Source organism: Mchenga conophoros, linkage group LG19 (assembly GCF_057382185.1).
Source record: "Mchenga conophoros isolate Kocher_MC1m ecotype Shallow Benthic linkage group LG19, M_conophoros_male_GT1.1, whole genome shotgun sequence".
NCBI classification, from domain to species: Eukaryota; Metazoa; Chordata; class Actinopteri; order Cichliformes; family Cichlidae; genus Mchenga; species Mchenga conophoros.
The window spans coordinates 11,093,704-11,118,729 of NC_140544.1; the positions used below are offsets into that span (position 1 = coordinate 11,093,704).

Here is a 25,026-nt window from a genome sequence, read left to right on the forward strand (position 1 = left end):
ACTACTGTAAGAGAAGCCTGGGCGACATACCTCTACAGAGTGTGCGTGGGTGCTGATGATGAAGACCTGCCCACCCGATGAGGCCCAGAGGTGCTCCTCCACAGCTAGCATGGCCTTCACAGGGAGCACTCCCAGCTTCAGTAACTTGGGCTTGTCGCTGTTCCACGATCCATCTGTGAGAAGCAACGCAACAGTCAGTTAAACTCACTCCACACAAGCTACGCACAAACGCAGGACGCACACATCCACCGAGGAATATCTAAACATCTGAAGTCGGTTAAACTGCACAACAAGTAAAGTGAAACGACCGACCCGCCTTAAGATTTATTGCAGCTACATTTATTTATTTATCATAGGGACCATAAACCGAGACCTATTCTTCTTTTAGTGGTTAAGAAGAACATTGCACAGTCCATAAACAATCCCATAATAGTGTGTCTGTCTTCATAAATGTCATCTGTAAAGGTCGTCTGCATCTGTAACTGCTCCTGCCGGTAGAGTGGCCATTGATGGTTTCTCCATCCTTCACTATGAATATAGATGGGCTGCGAGCATTAGTCAGAGCTGCGCCGAGTCCCACACACACCTCCTACACACTCTGTTCTACATGTGCAACTACAGCACCAGCTCTGCTGCAGTCAAACACCCCCCGCGGTGGCTTCATAAATCAGCAGCTTGCACTTCTGCAGCGCTTCTGCTTTCATCTAAATTCAAATATTGAACTTGTAAACATGTCTGAGAGTATTTGATGAAAAAGCCTCCGAATGAACGCGAATCCAGAGAGCCTCCACCAGTCCAGATTCCACATTCCCTCGGCTAATCTAGACCAGGAAGCGACTGAGGCCGCCTCGCCGATATTGTTTGTTTAACAGAAGCACAAAGGCAGCTATTGAAGGGAGAGGGATGGTGTTTCAGAGGCGGTGAGGGTGCCTCAGAAAGACTCAGGAAATAAGGTGATATTCCGCCGAAGGAGCTCGGCGTATGTTACTGTAATAGTCACGCTGTGTAGGTGAGCGTACGAGAGAAAAAAGGCAAAAGAAAAGACAGCAGTGCCAACTTGCAGGCTTATGTAAGTCTTCTCTGCTGCGCGTCTGCCCACAGCTCTTCTTTCTTAAAATGAAGCATTTCCTCATGTTAATGTCAGCTACAACAAAGTGTGCGCACGAGTGCACGCGAGCAAACGCTGAACGCTCCAGAAGCAAACCCATCGTTTGCCTTCTAACAAATATCACTGTGGACAGGAGAAAGTGGGTGACGGAGGCACATCTGTGACGTGTGACCTTTGCTGAGTCACTGCCTCCTTCCTCCGTCTCTCTCGCAGACAGAAAGTGACTGCGGCTGGACCAGGCCGACTCCACAGCACAGCAGCTCAGCACTGACAGCTTTAAAGACGAGAACATTTCAACCTGTTTGCTTTTTAAAATCTTTGATTTTTTTAGGTTTATATCAAAGATTTGAAACTCATAAGCTCTGTGCTTCTCTGGACGTTTGATTTAAATGCTAATCAGGCACAAGCGCAGTCAGTCACCGTGACAAAGCACTTGAGCAGCATTACAACACGAGTGTGGGGAACAGTTTCCCCACCAATGTATGCAGGGTGAGTCATCGATTTAGCATCGAGCATCATGTTCCTGAGACAGTGACGGAGCTGCTGATGGGTAGAAATCATACATATCAAACTCTGAGGGCCTGGCTTTGCTTCTGGGAATTCATTTTAACACACAGGAGGCAATGAACGCTAACAGGCAGCGCACCATCATCCTGGTAACTGACGCGAGGACAACGAAGGGAAACGGCTGCGTACGAAAACAAAGTCTAATGAGGAGTCAAAAAAAGAAATTCCTGAGCAGTTACACACACGCCGAGTGTTTCTTCCAGGGAAACTGCAGCATGGCAGCGAGAATAGCTTTCCTCGTGTTTCCTGTCCTCGGGCCATCATCCATAATCTTTCTATCACTGCTTCTATCTCAGTGCACACAAGCACAAGAAAACAGCAAGAGTTTACTGTCGTTTGGGTCGATGCAGGGCAGCGACTGAGTCACAGAGGTGAATCAAACACGCCTCAGTACAGTGATACCCACACGTACATTTGGCAGCCAAGAAGCACAAGGACTGTTCCTCCCATTGGGCCTAAATTTGTACTCATTCTCTATCTGATGTGAAAGAAACAGAGACAGAATTAGAAAGAAGCTCATGCTCCCTCTGTTTGCACCGCTATGAAAGCCAAGAAGAGACGGAACAAAAGAGAGAACGTGCAAAGCTGTGGGAAGAGAGCAGCTCGTCGCTGCTCGTCAGCGAGGGAAGACGTTAAATAGGTCACTGCTGGAAAACAGACAGCTTTCTCCAAGACTACCAAGCAAATGGAAACAGAATCTCAACGTACAGCAGAGGAGACCCTGACCTCTGACCTCAAGCCTCACAGTTACCCCGGGATTTCCTCGCCACCGAGTCTCCACGGTGCTGTTATTCAAAACTGAGTCACAAACTGCAGGTCTTGCACAAACGTCACATTCAGCCATCACCAAATCCATTTACAGCTACTTAGAAGTATCAGTGAACAAAGTTTTACACAATTTGAGAAGTCCCGCCCCAGGACAGGTGAAACACACACCTTTTGATCTGGAGTAGATTGCCACGGAGCCGCTGACCAGCCCAGCGTACAGGCACTGCTTCCTGTACACCAGGCTGGTGACAGTGGACTTGTCTGGGGTGAAGAAATGCTGTAGACGCACCTTCTTAGACCGCTGGCTGCTCTTGTACACAATGATGCTAAAAAAGATAACATTATATGAATAATCATATTCCACGATGCAATTCTGGGACACGTCTTTGTGAGTTCACTCTGTAAACATCTGCACCTCCCCTCCTCCATGCCCAGGCAGACGCTGGGGGCATCGCTGGCCTTCGCCGAGGACACTTGGTTATCGTCAGGGACGTTTTCGCCGTTCTCCTCGCGTTGCTCAGCTGGGACGTACGCCATGCAGAGAATCCGGGACTCCACGTTGAAACACTCGGTCACCTTAGGGCTGGAGTTCTGCATGGCCACTATGGCAATCTGTCCCATCTGGTTGGTGCAACTCGCAACCTGGACCAAGATAAAGAGACCTTACAGTTTAACAGATGATCTGTTTCATCTTGAACTGTGCAAAGCTATTAGCAGGAACATGATTTGGCCCAGTTCTGGCAGAGCTGCTTACTAAAAATAGTCTCCCAGTAGTTCAGCAGAATATACGGCCGAGGACAGTTTGAATGTACTGAGGAAAACATGTTGAAGTCCTGAAATCTAAAAGTCTTTACTACAGATTATTGTAGTAACAGTTTAATTACCTCACCCTGTTTATATATCTGCCAGAGCAAAGGCTGCGTTCGCTGTGATTATCATGGTTAGCAGAGCCATTGTTTGCTTTCGGGAGAAAACTTCAGTACTGACGTCATAACTTTGAAAGCCAGATTGTCTTTCTCAAGAAGACGTTTTAAGACACACACAGCAAAAACCCACCATCTGCTGTGCTGACGCATTACAGTGGACAAAGCTCTGTGCCAGGCCTAAGAGTCAGACTCACAGAGACGAAGTTAAAAACTGTCACCTGCTGGAGATAAGACGACTGGAGGACCATTTGGCAACACAAGCTGAGACACACTTAACGCGACTTTGTGCTGCAGCACTCAAGTTTCAGTTCGCGGCTCAGCCTCCATCCACCCTGGCGTGCAGTCGTAGGTTAGGTAAGCTAACTCATGACTTCATTTCTGGATTGTGCATAACAAAGCGTCTCACCCAGACACATCCATGTCCCACCACCGGAGTGTCTGCTGTGCTGTCTGTGTTGATGTGGGGCTCCGGGTTGTGGACAGCACACTCCACCTGCCACAGAACAGGAAAAAACACCAGAGTTTATCTGACACGTTCACAAAGAAATGACTTGACAGTCTCCGCGAGGTCCTCCTGAGAACAAGCGTGAACGTGTTGAAGAGTAAGGACATGTTCATTTAAAAAGTGTGTTTGTCATGAGCTGGCTGTGTAAAAAACACAGCTTTATTAGCTGAATGGAAAATCATACAAAAACACACTGGGACACACCGAGAAACACAACCACGCTGACATATACAGGATAACAAGGGAAGCGAGAACACACGGGGAACACAGCTGACACGGATTAGCATGACGCTGCAGGGGAAGCGGAACTAAACACACGGAACATGGACACACGAGACTTTCACAATAAAACAGGAAACGGTGGAACATGAAGGGGAAACAAAACCTCACACCACAGAGACACACAGACAGACACACACACACACATACAGAGACACACACAGACAGACACAGAGACACACACACAGACAGACACACACACACACACAGACAGACACACACAGACAGACACAGAGACACACACACACACACAGACAGACACACACACACACACAGACAGACACACACATACAGAGACACACACAGACAGACACAGAGACACACACACAGACAGACACACACACACACACAGACAGAGACACACACACACATACAGAGACACACACACACAGAGACAGAGACACACACAGACAGACACACACACAGACAGACACACAGACAGACACACAGACAGACACACACACACACACACACACACACACACAGACAGACAGACACACACACACACACACACACACACACAGACAGAGACACACACAGACAGACACAGAGACACACACAGACAGACAGACACACACACACACACACACACACACACACACACACAGACAGAGACACACACAGAGACACACACAGACAGACACACACAGAGACACAGAGACACACAGACAGAGACACACAGAGACACACAGACAGAGACACACAGAGACACAGAGACACACAGACAGTCACAGAGACACACACAGAGAGAGACACAGAGAGAGACACACACAGAGACACACACACACAGACACACAGACACACACACACACACACACACACACACATACACAGAGACACACAGACACAAACACAGAGACACACAGACACACAGACTCAGAGACACAAACACAGAGACACACAGAGACACACACACACACAGACACATACACAGAGACACACAGACACAAACACAGAGACACACAGACACACAGACTCAGAGACACAAACACAGAGACACACAGAGACACACACACACACAGACACATACACAGAGACACACAGACACAAACACAGAGACACACAGACTCAGAGACACAAACACAGAGACACACAGAGACACACACACACAGAGACACACAGACACACAGAGACACACACACACACAGAGACACACAGAGACACACACACACACAGAGACACACAGAGACACACACACACACAGACACACAGAGACACACACACAGAGACACACACACACACAGAGACACACACACACAGAGACACACAGAGACACACACACAGAGACACACACACAGAGACACACACACAGGGAATCTAATAATCAAGGTGCTAAACAGAACAACGTAGACACTATAGAATAAACTCACGGTTAACAAAGTGAACAACAACATAAAACATGATACAAAATGACATCAACATACGAGAAAACTTGGAACTCAAAAAGCTTCGTATCGTCCTGAGATTTTTCCCACCCTCCTGTGCTCTCTGTGTCAAATCTGCATTTCTTTTCCCAAATTCAGTTGCTTCCCATTTGTTAGTCTTTTGTCTGCTTTGGGTTTAGTTTCCTTTTTCGTTCTCTCGGTGAGGCTCAGCCGTCCTCCCAGGTGTCTCCGGTCTGCCCTCATCCCTCATCGCTGTGCGTGTCCCTGGATTTTGGATTCCTTGTTTCTGGCCAGCCTTTGTGTTGTGTTTTGTTGAGAGCAGCGTTCATTTCCTGTCTCCCGTGTCCAGCATTTGTGTCCAAATTCTGCCTGCCACACGGCCGTATGTGACGGCGTCGCGGTGTGTGAGCGGTGAATTAGACGTCCCAGATTACTGCTTTTTCCCACCAAAAATTCATCACAAGTCAAGTGTAATTAAACTTTGCTCTGAGCAGTTGAATTGTAGTAAGAGAAGTTTAAATAAATCTGATGACGCTGCAGAGGAATTCTTCAAAACAGGAAAACTGTGTTTCAAAATGACGACCACAGCGTTGTTCCACCACAGTGGGAAAAAACCAGTCATGACATCTTTGAGCTAATTTCTCAAGTTGACTCACACAGAGGGATTTATGTGTCTGTTTCCTGAGCAGATAATCATGTATTTACAGTATTATTGATCCAGCTGGTCAATCAATGACAGACAACACCAGGTAAAGTGTTTTTATAATATTAAGAAGGTGAACTCATACTTTGAGTGATTCTTCCACCTTATTGGCTGTTGCATCCAAACTGAGCCCTGACACTGAAGACTAAGTCAGAAGGTATGAACGTTTACAAGCTACAACTTTTTAGCTTCATTTTCTACTCTTGCTGCAATATCACATATTTATAGATAAATGAAAAGATTAACTGCTATTTTCACACCAGCAGCAAATCAGTGAACACCACAATCACATGCAGTGTGCTATTTTTCACTGAGTGAACTAACACGACCAAAATAAAACGACCTCTAATCCATTCGGTCAGGTGAGATTATTTTAGCCAGCGCTGCAAGAAACACCGTATTACTTCAGTGTGGCCTGTGGTACCTGTGAACTACACCTGCCACAGTTATGTGGCATCATTGTGACACAGCTCGAACCAACTGATCCACCGAGTCGCTGCGCAGATGATCGAAGGGGAAAGAAAACAAAGCGCCTCACCTTAAACTCCTGCAGTTTGGACATGACCACGGGCATTTGTCGAAGCAGCAGGGGGTGTTTCTGCTTCTTCATTTGATTTCCATCATCCTCTGCAAAGAACCAGCCCTGCACATTGTCCTCCTCTGACACACACACACACACACAGTTCAATGATGTGAACCACGCAGTGAGCATAAGGAACTGTGACACAGCTTCCTCGCTCTAATATATCTGAGCAACTACTAGGCAGTAATTTATAAAACAGATTTAACATTGCATATCTAATATTTACGATTAATAAAATGAATGATCATCATGTATAGATGCAGAAAGAATAAAAAAAGTAAGAGAGAGCAGGTGTACTGTACCGAGAGCCAGCTTCGCCATCTGCAAGTTGCTGATCCATGACTGTTTGATGGCTGGGCTGAGGGTATTGAACACTGCACTGAAGTAGGTCGGCTTCCCCGCCCTGCAAACAGAGACGACCAAAACACGCATGAATAAAAAAAATTATTACTCGATTTTTTCAATTTTATTTACATAGCGTCAAATCCCAACAGCAGTTGGCTCAGGTTCGGACATGTGCAGAGGGAGAAGGGTGGATGTATTTGACAGGGATGATGAAGACGGAGCTGCAGGCAGGAGGAAAAGAGGAAGACCTCAGAGGAGGATGATGGATGTAGTGAAGGAGGACATGCAGAGGGGTGGTGTGACAGAGGAGGATGGTAGGGCCGGGGTGAGATGGAGGAAGTTGATGCTCTGTGGTGACCCATAAAGGGATCAGCCGATGAAAAAAAGGAAGATGTTAAAGTGTCGGTCTGCAGACAGAGATAACAAGATAACATCCGATTTGTGCCCAAAAACCTTCAGAGATGTTTTAGCGAGATTGTCCTCGATCACGTGCATTTACATTCCTCTAAGCGGCACTTTAATGTTTGAATATTCCTGCAAACAGAGCAACTGAGCAGAAGCACTGCACTTAAACACCGCCTGCATCACAGGAGAAGGCCCGCGTCAGGCTTGAACGACGTCTGCCTGATTACCGAGCGCTGACACGAGGACAGAGCGAGAGGAACGCAGTGGAAATCAATACCAATGATCACTTCTGTAAGGATCTGGTGCGCACATTATACATTTATATATATTCTTGCTGTGTGCGGGTGGAGGGCTCACTGCTGTCAGTGCCTGATGCTGAGACGTGTTTCTGAGAAACGAGGGGAGGGATTAGAGAGCTACAGCTGCCTTTCCAAACATACCCATGGATAATCTCACCGGGTAAATGTAGTCGGGAGAAAGCGAGAGGGCGAGCCAGGAAACAGTTACGCTCACAGGGAATGTGAAAAAGCCAAAACAAGGTGCACCCTTGGGAGGCCACGTGCAGACTATAAGACGGCGTGTAGACGTATGACATGAGCGTTTGTATTCAGCAGCAGCTGGGCAGACTGTGACTGCTAGCACTGATGCACATTTCCACTGCTGTGATTCATGCCCCAGATTAGAGCTGGTGCAGAAACCTGTTTATCCAAACAGGCTCGAAATACATCCAGAGATTGGGGGGGCAGACGGGGAAAGCAGGGTAAAGGGGGATAAAGGCAAACCTAGGATAAACATGAACTCCTGGGGGGGTGAGGAGGATCGAGACATTGAAGCCTGAAGCTAAAAATGTGAGAAAAGCACAAACTTGTCTTGTTTGCCAGGCAGCTGGAGCTGGATCCTACACCGGTCAGCTGCCCTGATCTCCTCCTCCTTCTTCAGTATCAGCCTCTGGAGTCCTGATACCCAGTCTTGGGCCACGGTGGGATTTACATTCTGCAGAAAAGAATAACGGAGAGAGGAGAAACAGAGAGACAAAGGCAGAGGAATGGAAAAAGATTTAAGAGGGAGAAGGAATGGGAATAACAATGGGCCATGGAGGTAAACGAATCCACCTCAGAGTATCACGTCATCAATAAATCATAACAGCATTTATTTAGAGCCATTAGTGCGATTCAAGTTCAAATGAAAGCTATTCCTAAGAGAATCCGCTGCTAATACTGTTATCTGCATTGACTGAAGCCAAAATAGAAAACAGCTGTCACTCTAATGCGCTCTAACACAGAGCTATTACTTATGCAACTTTTGACACATCTACTTTCTAATTCTCGTCGACACGCGCTCGAGGAGACTTCCAGTTTTCGACGCTTGTTGCAGCGGCCAAGTTATTATCATTAGTTTGCTAAATAAAATGCTTTGGATGAATCAACACGTCTACAAATGTTGTCTCTGGCTTAATGTCTCATAAATTATTACAGCGGCACAGATTAGCTCGCATACTAAGCATCTGCACAAACAGGCCAAGAATAAGATTCTACGACAGGAAAATCAGGAAAACCCTGAAGTGACATCGAGACTTGACACGAGAAGAGTTTTGGTAAACACTTCTAATTAAGAAAAGCCTCAACATTTAGAAGTTTGTTTTTAGCCGTGCTCACAAATATCAGACTTTCTCTCCTTTCCCTTTGCATCAGTGTCCAAAACATTTTGAGTCTCAAAAATGGCTTCAAACTCGTGGGGACGGCATTTTGTCCCCATAAGTACAATAACATTCCAATTTGTGGTCCCCACAAAGATGTCTAAACAAGTACACACACAGAGACACACACAGTCTATACTACATCTGATTGTAATGACTTTTGTTAATAAGGTCGCTGCTGTCAGGTCAAATATTTCTCCATCATCCTCCCAGTATCACACTGACACGCTGCTGATACCTGCTCCTCTGTTACTCCTGTTACCTTACAGGACATCAGTGTCTGCTTGGTCATGTGAAACTGACTTCAAGCCACCTTGATGTACGTCCTCCATCATTTTTCATTGGTGTGTTTGACTCTATTGACCTCTGTATTCTGGAAATAATGAATACTTCTCTTTATACTGGCTCAGTTTCCAGCCATTTTAAACAAGCTATTGTTGAACCAATATTAAAGAAACCAAATTTGGACCAAGCAGTTACAGGCCAATATCAAAATGACCGTTGGTGTCAAAGACCTTGGAAGAAACAGTTGCAGAACAACTTAACGTTTTGGAGAAGAACAATGTTCTGGACATTTTCCAGTCTGGTTTCTGCACATTACACTCCACTGAAACCGCTTTGCTTAAAGCGTGTGGTGACACTGATGGCAGCAGAGTCAGGAGAGTACACCGTTCTGGTTCTGCTGGATCTCAGCTCTGCTTTTGATATTGTTGATCACAGCATCCTGATAAATAGGCTGAAGGACTTGTTTGGGATTACTGGTGTTGTTTTAAATGGTTTATGTCGCAGCTATCTGAGAGATCCTTTACTGTCTGTATGAATCATGTGCTGTCGGAAACATCAGTTCTGCCTTCTGGGGCACCTCAAGGATCTGTTTTAGGTCCTATTCACTTTTTGCTGTATATCCTCGCCTCTGTCAGTGCGCCCCAGGGCAGCTGTGGCTACAATGTAGCTTGCCATCGCCAGTGTGTGAATGTGTGTGTGAATGGGTGAATGACTGAATGTAGTGTGAAGCGCTTTGGGGTCCTTAGGGACTAGAAAAGCGCTATACAAATGCAGGCCATTTACCATAGGCCAAATTATCAGACGTTACAATAATATTTCTTATCATCTCTATGCTGATGACATTCAGTTATACTGTTCTTTCAAAGCTTCTGAGTTTTATAAATTGTTGTGTTTAAATAATTGTCTGTCTGAGATCAAACAATGGTTAAATGACAGTTTCCTCCAGTTAAATGCAGATAAAACAGAAACCTTGATTGTTGCACCTGATCACATGCTCTCAGAAATTAGGCAGCATATCAGTTTTTTAGACCCTTCATTTCAGTCGCGTCTCAGAAACTTGGGTGTTATATTTGACAGTTCTTGAGAAACACTCTAAAAAACTTGTCCAGAACTGTTTTTATCATCTAAGAAACATTTCTAAACTCAGACTGGTGTCAAAGGCAGACCTTGAGATGATTCATGCTTTTATGTCTTCTCGTTTGGATTATTGTAACGGTCTTTTTACGTGTCTCAACAAACCAGCTCTGGATCGCCTTCAGACTGTACAGAATGCTGCGGCAAGACTTTTAACTGGTACAAACAAGAGGTCACACATTGCTCCAGTTTTGGCTTCTCTTCATTGGGTAAATTTTAGGGTTCATTTTAAAATTTTAGTTGTAACTTTTAGAGCTCTGCACGGTGAAGCTCCCCAGTACATCTCTGACCTGCTGAAACCTCATGCTACATCTCGAGCACTCAGGTCAGGTCAGGTCAAAGGTTACTGGTGGTCCCTCGTACTGGGTTTAAAACACGTGGGGATCGAGCTTTTCAGGCACCGAGGCTGTGGGACTCCGTGCCGTTGACTCCTTTAAAAAGCAGCTGCAGATGTTTTTATACAAACGAGCTTTTAATTAATTTTTTCACTGTTTTATATTATTTTATTTTTATTTCTGATTTTATTGTGAAGCACTTTGTGATTTTTATCTGTGAAATGTGCTTTATAAATACATTTTACTTACTTACACACCTGCTTACACCCCACGAGCACAGGCAGGCTTGTGTGTATGCGCAGCTACACGATATGACAGGTTTGAACAGTACAAACCAGGATGCAGGAGACTCCTCATCCTCCTCAGACAAACTGCCCACAAAGGCACATTTTACAGCATCATACAAACACAGAGCAAACTGGTCCTTGTGGACATGTGAGAGGAGGCTTCATGAATATGATTTTAGGTCCCTAGGTACATCCATTAAAAGAACATTAGTGTGTGTCAACTCTCACAACCTTCCAAGAGTATTAATAGACAGGAAATCCCAAAAAGCTCCCATGTTTTAGACTCATGTTCAGTTTGATTTTACCTAAAATGTCGGGACTTTACCTCTGAGACCCAGATTTTTCTCAGACTGACTCTATTTTAGACATAATTAACTATATCATGCAGCGGAGTACCTGGTAGTTTCCCTTGAGGCTGCCAATCATGGTGGAGATCTGGTTGACCAGGCTGAGATCATGGATTAGGTTCTGCAGGTCTTGGTACAGCTGACCGGGGCCCATGTACAGTTTATCTACACAGAAACACATTTTCAGGCGGTTGATTCACATCAAATCAAATGTAATAAAAGTGTAATAATGGCTCATACAGTAGCAAAAGAGCAGCAGTGACTACAATCCCAAATTAAAGTATTACAAACGGACAGACAGCATGGCTCAGAGGAAGCTGAATGAGCAAAGTCAGGGTGATTAGATAAGCAGTTGTCCTCCCACACGGACAGTGACAGCTCTGCAGGCGTGGCAGTAATTCTCACCCCTGTGAACCAGCCAGCGTTAGCTTTCAGGGGACAAACATCTAATGCTGTTTGTTGATGCATGTCAGTGTAAATCATCCTCTCTGTTCCTCCCACCTGTACCTGCTCTATGTGGGCGGAAACAGGTTTCCAGCTTCCTGTCTGCCCCTTGTGGAAGCTAGTAATCCAATGTGATGTTACAGCAACTGTTGCAGTTCTGCATCTATGGAAAAAACACTGCAGCACAGACCGGATTAAAGGTCTGTCAGGGCACCGGCCTCCATCGCTCTCCGTCAGTCAGCTGATCTGCCCATGAAGAACAGCACTTGCAGCAGAGAGCAAGAGGAAAACACTTGCTAAGTCTGCGTGTGAAGGTCTGCAGCGAACAAAGAGTTAAACTGCAACTCTGGGAGATCCAGAATGCCTTCAGCTCTGTTTGCGTCTGTTATTCTTCTCTCCTCTTTCATACTCTCGTACAATAGTCACAAAGTCTGACTCCGACTGCAGCTCCATGGTAACCCGGCCCGGCTCCCTCACGACTGGGCGTTCGGGGGAAATCTTACCCCTGTTTGTACATGACCAGTTCGTTGGTGGTCTCTGTAAGAGTTACTCTGAAACGTTTCCCTCCGAGTTTGCCTGCATGAGGCTGTTCAAATACAGCCATCTTTACACATGCGTGAGCACTACTGCTGGGCCTCCTGTAGACTATATTGGTTTTTGGTTTCACTGATGTTTGCATGACCTCCAATTCAATCGCAGTGATCCCAAAATATATTTCACATGTTTATTTACTTGAAACAATCATGATATCAGATGAGGAATTTGCTCTTGGAGTGTTTCTGGTTTTGGTAGCGTCTGTGCGTGGGTGTCTTTCTGTCTGCAAACACAACAAAAGGTTTGAAGTTTTATCAGAATTTATTCAAAGTAGAAACTGCTTCTTGTTGTTCCAGGCTCGTCTAAGGCAGCTGCACGGCTCATGTGTCTCTTTAAACACTGTGACCAGGAGGCTGAATGCAGGTCAGGACAGGAATAAACCTTCATCATTGAAACATTAAAATTTCTACATGATTTAAATGTCTTTGTTTTTATTGTTATTGCTAAGAAGCCCTATAACCTGCATATGACTGGTCTCTGTGCTAACTTTCTCACACCATCAGTACCATTACTTGCTGTTTATTACGTGTATTTACTAGCAGAAGTAATAAGGCCCAGGCAAGAATATAACCCCATCACAGCAGCGACCATTCCCACAGACTAGACTGGCTCTGTGTAACCCATTTCAAACTGGGTCCAACCTCGTGAATGGCTCTTTGTGAGAGCACCAACTGCCCAGATTTTTCTAACAAAACCGGCCCAGGAGCATCTTCAGAAGCAGGACAGTCACCCCAGCAATTACACGCTTCCTAAAAACAAACACAATATCTACAAATGACACACCGGCCGTGAGAGCCGCAGGAAAACAACTCCAAATGACCGGTGTGCACGGTGGTCTAATTGCAGTGCAGCGTAGGGAAGAGATGACTTAAGCAGAGAGACATGAAAACGATGACATCATAGCTGGAGAGTCCCTGCGTTGCCTTCACTGCAGGCTGGTCTGCGAGCGGATTTTTGGCTGCACACACGGGGCTGAGAAAACAATTGTTTCCACTTGTTAAAAGTTCCTGGATGATGCACACACACACACACACACAGTTGTCCAGGAGCTTTTAACACACACACACACACACACACACACACGCACAAATCAAGTTATTTCCAGACTAAGTGCATCACAGCGAGGAAACTCTGATGTATTAATGTTAAGTAATGTAGATAATCTCAACATTAAGTTCCATTACATCTGATTCTGTCTGCAAGAACAGCCCCATCATCTGTTAACATGCTGGACTCTCCATGGGAGGCAGATGATGTGAAACAGTGGAGCGCTCGCTGAATGCAGCTTACACTCAGGGAAAAAGTAAAAGCACATAAATAGCAGGTAGAGAAAAGAAGAAGGTGTTTAAGTAGCTGGTGGGCAGCAGGTGTGGATCAGAGATCGATGACAGTGTGACCACTAGCAGGAAAAGTCTGACTGTTATATCAAAGTATTTGAGAGAAGTGGAGAGTCAGTGAGCTCCGGAGCGCAGTGTGTAATCAGCGGCAGTAATTACAGCGCTGAAGGAACCAGCCTTTGACCTCTGCTTGAATTCTTCAAACTTTGGACAAACCAGGGAAAATACGTAATCAAAGCATTGCAGCAGACACCCGGCAAATTTAAACACAGATCGAATCCTGAAATAAAAAGTGCAGCGCTGCGACCGCAGAATGCGACGCTGTTTTTAGGCCTGCTGTTTGTCTGGTCTGGGCCTTTTAAAGTGGCCGAGCAGCTGTGTGTGACGGGGAACCTACTGGAAAGACTGAAATCACCCGACCGGCAGCCAGCAAAGCTGAGGACTGCAGAGGGGAAAAAACACACATGTGCTGGCTGGGAAATAAATATTTCCACTGATGTTTTTAAGAAACGGTGACAGTTTTCAACTCGGTCTAAGGAAGTCGAAGCAGATGCAGTTCCTCATGTCAGAGGACCGACCCTCAACTGCTGATACCGTACGATCCACTAAACTAATGAGTTACTAGATTTGTGCCAAACAGAGACACAAATAAGGTGACGGGCGAGCAGACACAAAATCCCTGACTGTGAAACTGCGTCGTACTTGGCTTGGCGCTGATCACCACTTTCTCGCCCGAATGAGGAGGAGGGAAGCGGCCGGTGTCGGCCATGTCTTCGCTGGACCCGAACTCAAGCACCTCCACGAAGCTCAGAGGCACGCTCCACTTCAGAAGGAACTTCTGGTCAAGTGTTACGCTTCCGCTGCCACTGCCGCTGCCATCCTGAAATCTGAAAAAGAAACGAGCGATGAAAACGCTTTGATATGAAACCCCCCGATTCTCACACAGGTATGTAACTTTGTGGGTTGTGGTCTCCCTCACCGGATGTTGGGCGTGGCACACATGAGCACATCGTTGAGCAGGAACAGGCGTCGCTCCTTGGTTTTGATGATTTCCCCACGCTCGTTGTAGACCGTTTCCACCATGTCGTCTGAGCGGATCAAGTAGCGGCTGCCGTTACTTAGAAGCTGATGACAGAGATGATATGCTACATTAATGCTCTGAAGACGCTAAACAAAAACCCAGCTCGGAGAAGGAATACAGAACAAGCAAAGACTAAGAGTCCTCGTATTTCATTTGGCATTAATGGCTCATTTCACTCTTGCATCCTCTCACTTTGGATAAGAGTAATGCAGCGACTCTGAGAATATCCAGGCTACGGGGAACTCACAGCCTGCCCCATCCAGGCCATCCTGTAAACACGCCTGTGCACAGATGCCAGAGTGGGTGGCTGAAGACAGTCGAATAATTATACCTTGGGGAAAGCTGGTGTTTTTGTGCAAACGCTGTGCTAAGCCATGCACTAAAAATAAGGTATTCAGTCAGGAGAGAAGCTCCAGTGTCTGATGGCCGCCCACACTGGGACTGAGAGAAATGCCACAGCATATGCTAAAAAATAAATCAGCCAAAAGCAAAGTCTCCACCGATCAGTAGACTTTTGGTTCGGCGCAGAAACGTGCAGACCTTGTTGAGGTAGCGCTCGTTCATGGCCTTTGCGATGTGACGGATCTCGCAGCGCTGGTCGGCTTCTCTCTTCTTTTCATTGAGCTTCTCAGCCAGAGTCTCCAGTTCGGTCAGGGCCATCTGCAGGGGCAGGCGGTCCGGGTGACCCACTGGTGTGTTCTTCAACATGTCCTGATGAAGACGAGAGAAAAAAGACACCAGTTTGATGCTTTTTCACCCCGTTTTCAACAACTAATACCAGCCGAGCCCTGTTCTGCCCCACTCCATCTTTCTACATATAACACACATCCTCATAATTCATCCTAAAGATTTAAGAATCGATGGAGAGCCCTTCTACGAATTATCAAGCTGTCTTGATTGCTATTAAACTGGTGTAAAAAAGAAAGAAAGCGGCCCAGTGTTCCACATTTTCACTGATATTTTCCTGCAGCAGACATTAATAGTAAATATGCCGGGGCAACGGGAAGCAGGATTAAAAGAGACGAGGAAAGCAGGTCTCTTCAGAGCAATTCCCCTGCCTCGCTTTGAGCCGCAGCTTTGAAAAACAAAGTGCTGGGTTTATGAATGCGGCACTCCCTCTGCTGGTGAACACATGAACAACACTGCCTGCTGCACATTGCATTTTACTGTGAAGGAGGTGAAAATAAGAGTGAACTATACCTGCAGCAGCAAAATGAACTGAGGGAATCTCTGGATAGGCTTCATCATCAGGCCGTACAGAGTCATTCGGTCACTGCTGGTTTCCTGACGATGCTGTCGGCGACAAGATGGCCAATTGGTGTAAAGACTTTCATTTTGTAAGAAAATCAATATACCAATCTGTTTTAATGTGAACAGCTGCATTTGATATCAGATATACAGCAAAACAGCTTTTTTTATTCAAATGCACAGCAACAAAATAATGAAACAGTTTAATGAGAAACAAACTTCCACTCTGTCCTGTAAGATTAATATTTGACATTAGTGTGTTGGTCTCAAACCTTGAGGAATTCCAGGAATGCTGGTTTGGAGGCGCACGTCTTCCTCACGACTGCCATCGCAGTGCTGAAGTTATTCACATACTCGCGATAGGCGTCCAGCACCATGGACTTAGAGAACTGCACATAAACACAGGGGTTACTTACTGCATCATGTGCTTCAGTTACAGGAAATGACATCATCCAAACCTCTATAAAGATGCAGACCACAGCAGCAGTACCATTAAAAATGTGAATTCACTTTAACTTGTCTATGGTGCTTTAATAAGGTGTAAATATGCTTTTTATAAATTAGGTCTAATAATGCTCATGCTCACAAGCAAAGAGCTGTGTGATATAGTTATGTTACATAAAGATTTACATAAAAAGCTTTTCTGTCTAAGTCATGTTCACCAATAAGCGGTAAAAGTTCCATCAGACGGAGAACTATTTATAGGAATACTGAAAACGATTGATGCTGGTCTGCTGCTGAAAACGGATTTTCAGTGTTTTGTCCATCAGTTTGTCCAGACTGAATCTCCTGAGTGTTGGCTGACGGGCAAAGCGAGACTCAGACGTCATCCTTTCAGCGTGCGGGACAAAAGACGCTCCCTCTGAGGGCTTTTATCGCTTTTTTAACCGCTGAGTGGCACAGCAGTGAGAACTTTAGCTCCAGTGTTATTTAGGTAAAAAAAAATGAATCTCTTCAAGGTTCAAACTTGCCTATGAGGTGACATTTTTTTTGTTTTACTCTATAAATACTTCAGGTCCAAATAAAGCTTTTAATGTGAAATCCTGTGGTTTTATTATTTGAAGTGTGGCGTGTCACATGACAGGCTTTAGATATCTCCGTGAGACGTCTGACAGGAAGTAAGATGGCACGAGCTTACCGACGCCACAAAGACATCCCCAATCATCTCCAGGCTGTCCCACTCCGCCACGCGGCTCGCCAGGGCGATCTGGAACAGGAAGTGGCACTGCAGGATTTCACGCACGCGATAGAAAGTCATCTTCAGTTTCCTGTCACTCAGCAGTCTGGGCTCGATCTGCGACAGGGGCTTCTCGTATTGCTGACGAAGGAGACAATACAAACTGTAATAAGATGCACTTAAGAACCAAAGCGCCAATCACCGCAGCTGTACTCGCATACCTCTAAAATCCTCTTGAGAGAATCGAGATAATTCTTCTCGCTCTCCAAAATAGATCCCAGGATGCATCTTCTGACCAGCTGTGGATCAAACACAGGTTTCCTTCACCAGCGATTTCACAGAGTTAAGCATAACTGGATTAGGTTAGAGTTGGGAAAGTTACAAACCTGCTGCTGTGACAGAGCCTCCGGTGCTGGACACAGTACTGGCTCAACATTGAAACAGTCCACCTCGATGAAGAGTCCAGACTCCTCATCCTCAAAACAGGCCGACTTCTCTAAAAGATTCGAAACAACAGGAAGTAAAGCACTAAAGTCCACCTGAAGAGCAAAACGCTATGACTCAGCCTCCTAGAAGCACCAAGTGACCACATTTACAAGATTTTCAGAAAACCTGACCTCTGACCTTGAGGCTGAGGTCAATGAGATTTGAACTCCTAGGTAATTGTGTATTTTAGTGTAACTTAAGCAGCACAAACCCTGACAGAAAGACTTGGTTTTGATGAAGGAGCGTCCCTTCTTCACTGCAGCTTTGGTTTTCTCCAGTCCATCTTTGGTTCCTTCCTTGGCAGCCTTCACCAGCTTTTGCATCTTGGATGAGACAGAATGCACCATTACTAGGATTTGAAGAGTCCTTTTTAGTCCAGGTTTGGTTTAGTCTGTCTAAACCTACGACTAAAGAAGAGCTGAACCGATCTACAGGAGCAGTGTTAGAGGAGGGATGAACAGAATGCGTAACACAAGACGACAGAAGAGCAGAGGCGACCACAGGAGACAGAAACTGGGACATCAGCTAAAAGCAACGTGGTGCTTTTAAGAACATAATGCGAGATCGAGGTTTAAATGTCACAGACATCGCAGTCTGTACAATGGAACACAAAGGTTCAAATGCTTGGGAGACACGGTTGCTGGTGTCTCAGTTTGCTGAAGAATAAACACGTGTTACTTTAAATGTGTCCTTTCGGACGTCCGACGCACGAACATTCAATGAGACAGGTCGACGTGGCAGAAAGGGATGCAAAGGAACTGCTCGCACTCCCACCATCACCACCACCACAAGTTCATTCACGTCACAGCAGGATGAAGGTACCAAGTCAGAAGCAGGACGCCCAGAGTGGAGGTAGCCAGACTGAGTGTGAAGGGCTGGGACTACTTTATCTAGTACAAACACATGAGGTGAGCCTCAGCCAGTTTACCTTCTGCTCGTGTTTCTGTTTTAACTGCTGCAGCTCTACCGTTCCCACTGTGTTTGCCATTAGATCTTTCATCTTTTTCTCATAGTGTTCTTTCAAGCGTGTCAGATCTTGAGAGAGCTAAACAAAAGCAAAGCAAGCGTTACTGGTTACACAGACTGGGAATGAGCAGGAGTCCCACCACGCTCGCCTTCGTGTCGACGTGGTGGTTTTTTAAATAAAGTGATTTTGAAGTGTCAAAACCACGAGGCAAATCATCACAGCGTGCAGGAAGACGACTAGGAGAAGCGAATGGGCTGCATCGAATGCACGAGTGTGCATCGCTGTAAACTGGAAAGAATAAGCACAGTAAAAAAGACACTTTCATAAACTGTATGAAAGACACGCTGCGTTATCCCCGCTATCCTGAGCTGCATGTTTAACGTGCTGACGAGAAAAGTAATCCTTATACACACATGAGTCTTCCTCTGGGGCGGCTTCCCTCTCATGAAGGCGTGGGGCAGGCCGTTCTCAGGCCGACCTTCCCCGTCGCTGGCTTCATCGTAGCTTTCAAACTCGCTGGAGCTCCAGCCGTTGTCGAGGGAGCTGTTGCAGCCGCCCTCCTCGCCGAGCTCCACATCGTCGTAGATCATCTCATCTGGATCTGTACGAATGAGAGCGACTCGCAGTGATACTCAGAAATACTACAGTCTGGCTATGACCTTAAATGAACTTGAAGTTTCATGATGCAAACGAACACGTGAGAAGTCCCAAGCTTCACTGAATGCAACACTCATCTCATCAAAATATCTAATTAGCATTGATTAGTGACATTAAAGTCAATAAACAAGTCAAACAGGAGTTTTTGAGCCTAAATAAGTCAAACGGTGACTTTTAAACGAGAAGAAAGAAGCGAAAGTGGACGGGATCAAAAACAGGAAGCTTGAAACTGAATGTGTGGAATGAGAAAAATAAAGTATAGTTCACAAACCTGTGTTGGAGTCGGAGTTTTCTCTGGGCACATCATCATAAATCACCTCATGTGGATCTGAAAAGACACGTGCACGGTTTTTACACACCACGTAACCGATCCAGTAACGCGACAGCCAGGATGCGATGCAGGGAGAGAGCTAGAAGACAGGCAAACGCAAGGCTGTGCTTCCTCAAACGAACGGGGAAGGAAGTCTCCGGGAATCCAGTTGTGTCATAAGAACATTTTAAAAAGATGAGAGCACCCTGCGGGCATGTCGTGACTGCGCAGAAGCAAACGCAGAGAGATGACACCGCAGCAGCACCGCGGTAACTTTGACCTTACTCGGAATTGTTTCCTTACTTTCCATCCATGCGGTGTTGGCAGGATCTGCTGCCCATTTTGCCAAAGCATCCTCTTCTCTGATAGGTGGATACTCTTCACTGAAAACACTTGGAGAACACATAAAAACACATTTTCAATGTAACATGTCCCCGACGTTGCTGTCGATGCACTCTGTGATGAGCACAAACGGCTCGCATGTGACTCACCTGTCAGCTGAGGCGTTCCCAGTCCCAACCAGCATCACTGCAGGGAAAATGAACTGTGGTGTGAATCCTGCAGGAATTATTTTCCCCAATCAAACATTCCAAACAGCACATCACAGAACTGCAAAGCTTTTCCACACGTGCCACCAGGGGTCACTGATAATTCCACGGATAATTTAACCTGGATATGTTTTAGAGTAAATGTGCTTCCACAAAACTTCATCTAACATATGTGTCTAATTGAAATTCCTTCTGCGTGCTTCTGTTTTCCTTGGAAGATGTCATAACTTCAGCAAAAGGCCCGTACTGTGTGCATTCATCAAAAAACTGCACAAATGAATATCATGGTTGCACTCTCTGGCTTTGTAACATCTAAAAAGCACAAGTATTTCAACATGGTGTGACCTTGTTTAGATAATTACAGTGTAATTAGGCTCCTGGGACTGCCAGGCCACAAGCTTGGGCTCAGTTACTGCAAGATTTTAGGGAAACCGGAAAATCCTTACAGCCAGCACGGATCTTTGGGGAGGGCTAAATTTAGACCCTACTTCCTTGTGGCAAGGCTTTAGGAAAAACAAGAGAAAGAAGAAAGGCCGGGGGGATCGCAGCAGCCGGGACCGCGTTTACGTGTCATAGCTGTGCATCCGTGAGTGAGAGCAGGGGAAAAGGGATTAAAAAACAACTTCACTGCTAGGGAAGATTCAGTTATGGATATAATTTGATAAACATTTGCTTTAACTCGGAAGCATTCGCTCTTAATTTAGCAGCGTTTATTAAAGTCTCCTCCGGGTTTCCCCTGGTGCTCGTTTCATTTACCATCTTCATCCACGGAGAGGTGTCGAATGATGACAGGTGTGGTGTAAGCTGGGGTGATGAGCGGTACTCCAGAGGGGGTCGCATAGCCACACGGGACAGGCACCGAGTATCCCGAAGCGATGCCAGCAGGGCTGCCGGGAGGATCCTGGCCGTCTGCCTCTCGTTCTTTGGGCTCCGTGGGCGAGGGGGTGGGAGAGGCGGGTCTGTGCTGCTGGTCAAGCTGCTGCTGCTGGAAGGAAGTGATGTCAATCACAGAGTAGGGGTTGACTTTGCCCTGGGAGGAGGAACCGGGGGCGACGTGTGGAGCACGAGCGTCGCTGACAGATACTTTCTGGCCTTCACTGACTGCTGAAGGAAAGATCATACAGTTAGCTGACAGTTACAAATATAGTTACAAATATAGTTACATTTAGACAAAGATGGCCTCAAATTATTATATTTATTTGCCTATATAAACTCGACTACTGCACACATTAGAAATGAGCATTAAAAACCTTTTAATGAATGAAATCTTACTTTTTCATAGCTGTCTGATTATTTTGGTGTCTCTCAGTTGTTCATATAAACATTATTCATTATTTAAATACTCTGTTAGACCCATTTCTCCTTCAGAACTGCCTTAAATCTTCAACAAACTGCTGGAAACATTCCTCAGAGATTCATGGCCACCACATCCTAAAGGTGCTCTGCTGGATTGAGATCTGGTGACTGTGGAGTCCGTTTGAGTACGGCGAACTCATCGTCATGTTCAAGAAACCAGTTTGAGACGATCTGAGCTTTGAGACGTGATGTGGTCTCTGTGCTCACAAAGGCACAGCCATGATCTACACTCCGGTAAGATTTAGTGTTCAGACGATGCTCGTTTGGCACGACGGGGCCCAAAGTGTGCCGAGAAAATTTCCCCCCAGCCGCTCATAGAAGGCAGGATGGATCCATGCTTTCATTAGATTTCCTGTTCTGAAAGTCACAGCAGACACGGAGACTCATCAGAACAGGAAATCTTTTATTGGTGAGCCTGTGTGAACGGTGGCCTCAGTTTCCTGTCCTTAGCTGACAGGAGAGCCACCCGGTGTGGCCTTCTGTAGCCCATCTGCTTCGACGTTTGACGTGTTGCAGTTTCAGAGGTGCTCTTCTGCATACCTCAGGTATAATCAGTAGTTATTTGTGGTTACCGCTGCCTTCCTATCAGCTCGAGGCAGCCTGGCCAATCTCCTCTGACCTCTGGAATCAACAAGGCTTTTTCTCAACTTACAGAGGAGCAGCTGAGGCTCAGGAGGAAGAGCTATGAAGGGTTGGTGCTTTGATCCATAGTTCCTGCATCGGTTAGATTAAAAGGTAAGAAAGCACTTTGAGCACTCAGACTATGAAAGTCCCATGTTTCCATTTAACTGCTGCTCACTGGACATTTGCTATTTTGCATCTCTGTTTTGGGAAAATTCCAGTCCAACCTGAAACAGCTTAGATGTTCACACTGGGGACACGTTTCTAAAATCTTGACTGCTGCTGTGATTTGGTGCTACTTTTATGCAGCTTTGGTTAAAGCTGCAGTGGCATTGTGCAGCAGTGAGCAGTGCTGAAAGTATGAAAACCTGAATGGGGGAACATCACGTAGCGTCTACGCTAGAAGACTTCTGCATGTATGTGGATCTTGCATCTCTCACGAGTGCAAACGATGCTCAAACGGTGAAGTGTAGTGCAGTGGGAACATCTCATCATATTTCAGAATGACTGAGAATAAACAGAGCCCAGCCAGACCGCTGCTGCTGCTGTCGTGCCCTTCAGTGATAAAAGCCAGAACATCTCCAGCTACAGGCAGCCAGATATACAAGGTGTCACCAGAGAGACAGACTGCCCCACTTTACGATCTCACTCGCGCTGGAGCTGAAGGGGCGTGAGCAGAGCCAGATAGGGTACGCACAACATGACAGGGCAATGCAGAGAACCTTTGTCACTGCCAAAAAACAAAACACACACTCGAGGCATTGTTTGCACTTAACTGATTTCCAAACACAACTTTAGTTGGAAGGACTCTCTGTCCTAAGGAAAGGCCAGCACTTCTGGACTGCATACCTGTTGCTGCAGGACGTGTCTCCGTGTCATCATCCAGAGGAGGGAGCGGAGGCGGAGGCAAATCATTCTCCCTGTCATCAGTCCCCTCAGCAGCAGATGTCCCTTCAGCTTCTGAAGCTGCGCCACCTGCTGTGGCAACTGTTCCATCTGCTGATGATGGAGCTGCGGAGGAAGGCACCGGGGGGTCCGCAGTGGGGAAGAGGTCCGAGCGTTGGCTGTTCACAGTGCTGTCCTTGTTCTGATCCCTACTGACGGGGAGCGCGGGCGGCGGGCAGGCAGCCTCGGGGATGTCGTCAAAATCGAAGGGTTCCCCCTCATCTTCATCTGCAAAAGAGATGTCACCTGCCAACACTGGACAGGTTCCAGATGTGCCAGGTGTTGGATTTTAGTTAGATTTAGAGAATAATAGCTATTGCTTTATTATCTTATCATGTAGTGCAAAACTCTGAGGTGACAGACACACTAATTATGAGTTTACCACAATCAGCTAAACACTTTTTGACTGCATGATAATAGTAACGATACTTAAAGCGCTGCTTTAACATCTGTAGCATCATGGGTGGTGCTGCAGCTCTGGAAAAAGAGGCTGAGGACACAGACACAGATGCGCTCTGGGTGGCATTTGAAATCTGCAGGACTGAGCCACATACAGACTTCTAATTAAGGATGGGCTTGACTTTATTGCACAAGCGTCGGCATTGGGGACTGGCACCGAAGCAGCACATGCACTGGTTTTACAGCAAAAACAAACTGGGGGGTTCCAACGCACAGCTAGCATTCAAAGGCATTCACATCAGAGCGCTCAGCTGACAGGAGACAGGAAGGGAACTACAAATATCTTTCCAGTTTCCACACTGCAATTAGGCCAGCAGGAAAGAGAGCTGTTACTCCCTTCAGCGAGGGCTACAGCCTGAGTTTGTGCATTATTCCTGGTTTAGGAATGCTCAGCCTTCATTAGCAGGCTTCAGCTCCAACATGGATACAGACAGTTTGTGGGATTGCAGTAAAAAAAAAAAAAAACAAGAGTATTTTTATTTCAGAAGTCAGTGCTGGTGGAGATATGAGGTAATACTATAAATAGGCTTTACAGAGCTTGTATGGGGCTCTGCTTCTATCAGAGCCAACATCGTGAAGGGTTTCTGAGAATCATATTTTCTCCCACTATCACAGTTTCTCTCAAATACCACAGATTCTTTGTGATCACTCACACGTCTCGTCACAGCCAGCACGGCTCCGTTCACTCTCAGTGTAGAGTTTGATTTTCTGTCTCATATCCCGAACGGGGTCCCAAAGAAAACAGAGCACGGTCTCCTGTGTGACACGGTGAGGCCCCCCGACAGCACCAGAGGCCGAAATAGCTCAGCTGGGTGCGCGTTAGACTGAAGATCGAAAGGTCACTGGTTCGATCCCACCGCCACAGTTTTTATTCTTTGCTGTCATGTTTGAAGTCCCAACATTTACACATACTTCTTTGATCATTGTATAGTTACTGCTTACACACAGTCACCATCTAATTAACCACATTCACCTCCAGGCTAGTGGCCAGCTAACGGGCTGAACCCTAACTTTGGTGCACACAGCTGTGACTCAGGCTCTGACAGGTAGTCGTTCCACCTCCTCAGTGTGAGAGAGAACAGCCTGTGATTAATGTTCCCGCTCAACTTTGTCAACCCGTGTCCATCTCCACCCACGG

The 25,026-nt window shown here is 46.0% G+C and overlaps 1 protein-coding gene across 3 annotated transcripts in view; it reads right to left on the minus strand.

Annotated features, from left to right (window-relative positions):
- Window positions 1–25,026, minus strand: part of arhgef10 (Rho guanine nucleotide exchange factor (GEF) 10) — a 45,344-nt gene that overhangs the window by 10,126 nt on the left and 10,192 nt on the right. The window contains exons 3-26 of one of the 3 annotated variants that reach the window (XM_085258285.1): window positions 23,334–23,684; window positions 21,264–21,608; window positions 20,451–20,487; window positions 20,263–20,351; window positions 19,921–19,977; window positions 19,406–19,593; window positions 18,954–19,070; window positions 18,237–18,348; window positions 17,926–18,035; window positions 17,761–17,838; window positions 17,501–17,680; window positions 16,635–16,751; window positions 16,315–16,407; window positions 15,655–15,825; window positions 15,013–15,158; window positions 14,736–14,920; window positions 11,708–11,823; window positions 8,440–8,567; window positions 7,127–7,227; window positions 6,780–6,901; window positions 3,776–3,862; window positions 2,859–3,085; window positions 2,612–2,769; window positions 31–173 (exon numbers count right to left, since the gene is read on the minus strand). In XM_085258285.1, coding sequence (XP_085114411.1) covers window positions 31–173; window positions 2,612–2,769; window positions 2,859–3,085; window positions 3,776–3,862; window positions 6,780–6,901; window positions 7,127–7,227; window positions 8,440–8,567; window positions 11,708–11,823; window positions 14,736–14,920; window positions 15,013–15,158; window positions 15,655–15,825; window positions 16,315–16,407; window positions 16,635–16,751; window positions 17,501–17,680; window positions 17,761–17,838; window positions 17,926–18,035; window positions 18,237–18,348; window positions 18,954–19,070; window positions 19,406–19,593; window positions 19,921–19,977; window positions 20,263–20,351; window positions 20,451–20,487; window positions 21,264–21,608; window positions 23,334–23,684 — 3,458 coding nt within the window. Of the gene's footprint in view, window positions 1–30; window positions 174–2,611; window positions 2,770–2,858; window positions 3,086–3,775; window positions 3,863–6,779; window positions 6,902–7,126; window positions 7,228–8,439; window positions 8,568–11,707; window positions 11,824–14,735; window positions 14,921–15,012; window positions 15,159–15,654; window positions 15,826–16,314; window positions 16,408–16,634; window positions 16,752–17,500; window positions 17,681–17,760; window positions 17,839–17,925; window positions 18,036–18,236; window positions 18,349–18,953; window positions 19,071–19,405; window positions 19,594–19,920; window positions 19,978–20,262; window positions 20,352–20,450; window positions 20,488–21,263; window positions 21,612–23,333; window positions 23,685–25,026 lie in introns of all 3 variants that reach the window. The other 2 variants (XM_085258284.1, XM_085258286.1) reach the window with 2 other exon arrangements.